Source organism: Galeopterus variegatus, unplaced genomic scaffold (assembly GCF_000696425.1).
Source record: "Galeopterus variegatus unplaced genomic scaffold, G_variegatus-3.0.2 Scaffold4394, whole genome shotgun sequence".
Taxonomy (NCBI): domain Eukaryota; kingdom Metazoa; phylum Chordata; class Mammalia; order Dermoptera; family Cynocephalidae; genus Galeopterus; species Galeopterus variegatus.
This window is the reverse complement of record NW_007730505.1, coordinates 92,978-94,884: the sequence shown is the minus strand read 5'-3', so window position 1 is coordinate 94,884 and position 1,907 is coordinate 92,978. Positions and strand designations below refer to the sequence as shown.

The 1,907-nt window shown below is 31.8% G+C and overlaps 1 protein-coding gene across 2 annotated transcripts in view; it reads left to right on the top strand.

Annotated features, from left to right (window-relative positions):
* The window catches only part of PCMT1 (protein-L-isoaspartate (D-aspartate) O-methyltransferase), a 39,912-nt gene that overhangs the window by 26,500 nt on the left and 11,505 nt on the right, over positions 1-1,907 (top strand). For both annotated transcript variants that reach the window (XM_008587432.1, XM_008587431.1), the window contains exons 5-6: positions 471-591; positions 1,345-1,430. In XM_008587432.1, the coding sequence (XP_008585654.1) occupies positions 471-591; positions 1,345-1,430 (207 nt within the window). The remainder of the gene's footprint in view (positions 1-470; positions 592-1,344; positions 1,431-1,907) is intronic.

Genomic DNA, 1,907 nt, shown 5'->3' with positions numbered 1-1,907 from the left:
ATGTTATAACAATACGCTCTAACCAACTGAACTAACCAGCCAGCTCTTCCTCATAAAATTTTTTATGTAACATTTTAATGCTTAAAGTTACACTTTTAAATGGAATTTCAATTTTAAAAAGATTGCACTACCATTAAATATTAGTAGTTAAATTCTACTTCAAAGTTCTGGATTTAAAAATTAGAAATCTAAGAAAGATATAGTTTTTCTTAGTATTATAAATTTTTAAAATTTGTTTTAGCTTTTTAATTGCTTACATATAATTATTCAGTGAGGATTATAGTTGTGAAAGTTGTATATGGTAAATAATTTATGATAAACTGAGTGTTTCACAATCTAAGTGGAGGCTTAAGACGTTTGTTTTTAATTTCTCATTTCGGAATATGATTTTAGATAAGGAAACACTTTAATAACACTTTAGAAAAACAAATTTAGCCCAATGAGCTATTAGGTTATTTTCTCTTTTCCAGGTTGGATCTAATGGAAAAGTGATAGGAATTGATCACATTAAAGAGCTAGTAGATGACTCGATAAATAATGTCAGAAAGGACGATCCAGCACTTCTGTCTTCAGGGAGAGTGCAACTGGTTGGTGAGTATCAGGAAACTTTAAAAATTTCTTCACCAGAGGATTTTTATTTTCAGAAGATTCATGCAAGCTAAATAAGACTCAGAGTTAATTATTACATTTATTTACATTCTCTTTTAAATACTAAAAAAGAATAACAATTACTCTTTTTGTCCACCTAGTGAGTGTATAGCACTGTATCTCTTTGCGATGTTAATTTTGTATTTTCTTATTAACCAATGAGGTTGAATACTTTTTTGTGTGTTTGGCCATTTGGATTTCCTCTTTTGTGAATTGCCTGTTCAGATATTGGATTGTTTGTATTTTTCTTTGACTTATAGGGCTTCTAGAGACTAGGCCTTTGTCTGTTTATACATATCGTAAACCTCTTCTCCCCTTTGTGGTGTATCTTTTCATCTTACTGGTACCCTTTTGATAAACAGAAATTCTTAATTTTAATGTAGTCAGACTTAGTTTTATTCAATGCTTTCTGTGTCCTGTTGAGGCTACCCTGAAGTCATGAAGATATGTCCCTGTATTATTTCTTAGAAGCTTTACCATTTTAGCTTTTCACATTTAGTTCTTTGATCTTCCTGACATTGATGTGTGTGTGTTATGAGGAAGGGTCCAATTATATTTTTTTCCATATGAGTATCCAGTTGTCCCAGCATCATTTATTGGAAAAGCTATCCTTTCCCCATTTTAAACCTCCTGTACTATAACTCTTCACACTGTTTCATGCAAACAGTTTTATAAAGTATAACTTTTTTCTTTCAGTGGGGGATGGAAGAATGGGATATGCGGAAGAAGCCCCTTACGATGCTATTCACGTGGGAGCTGCAGCCCCAGTTGTGCCCCAGGCAGTGAGTTGGGATTTTTTTGTGTGTGTGTGTGATTGTGTGTTTTACTCAACTAAAAGTCTAGAAGATTTATGTAGAAATGACTTCTAGATGATGTTCAAAATATAATTAGATTTTTATGTTGTGCATTTGGTTACAGTTAGCTGGTACTCTTTTTTTTTTCCCCCCATATGCAAACAATTGTATAAGTGACATGAGAATTACTAAACCCAAGCCCATGGCTGTCTTATCTGAAGCAATATTATTTGATCCAGGTAAGAACTGGGACAACAGTAGAACTGGGAAAATCCCTTTGGAATTCATGACCTTGTAATCAGTTTGGTGTTTTTTTAAGTTTTAGAATATGCAAGACTATGTTAGGTACATGGGAGATAACTGGAAAGCATTTGTCATACATTATACCCTCACAAAGTTTATATTCTAGAAAAGATGTGTTATATATATATATATATATATATATATATATATATATATATATAT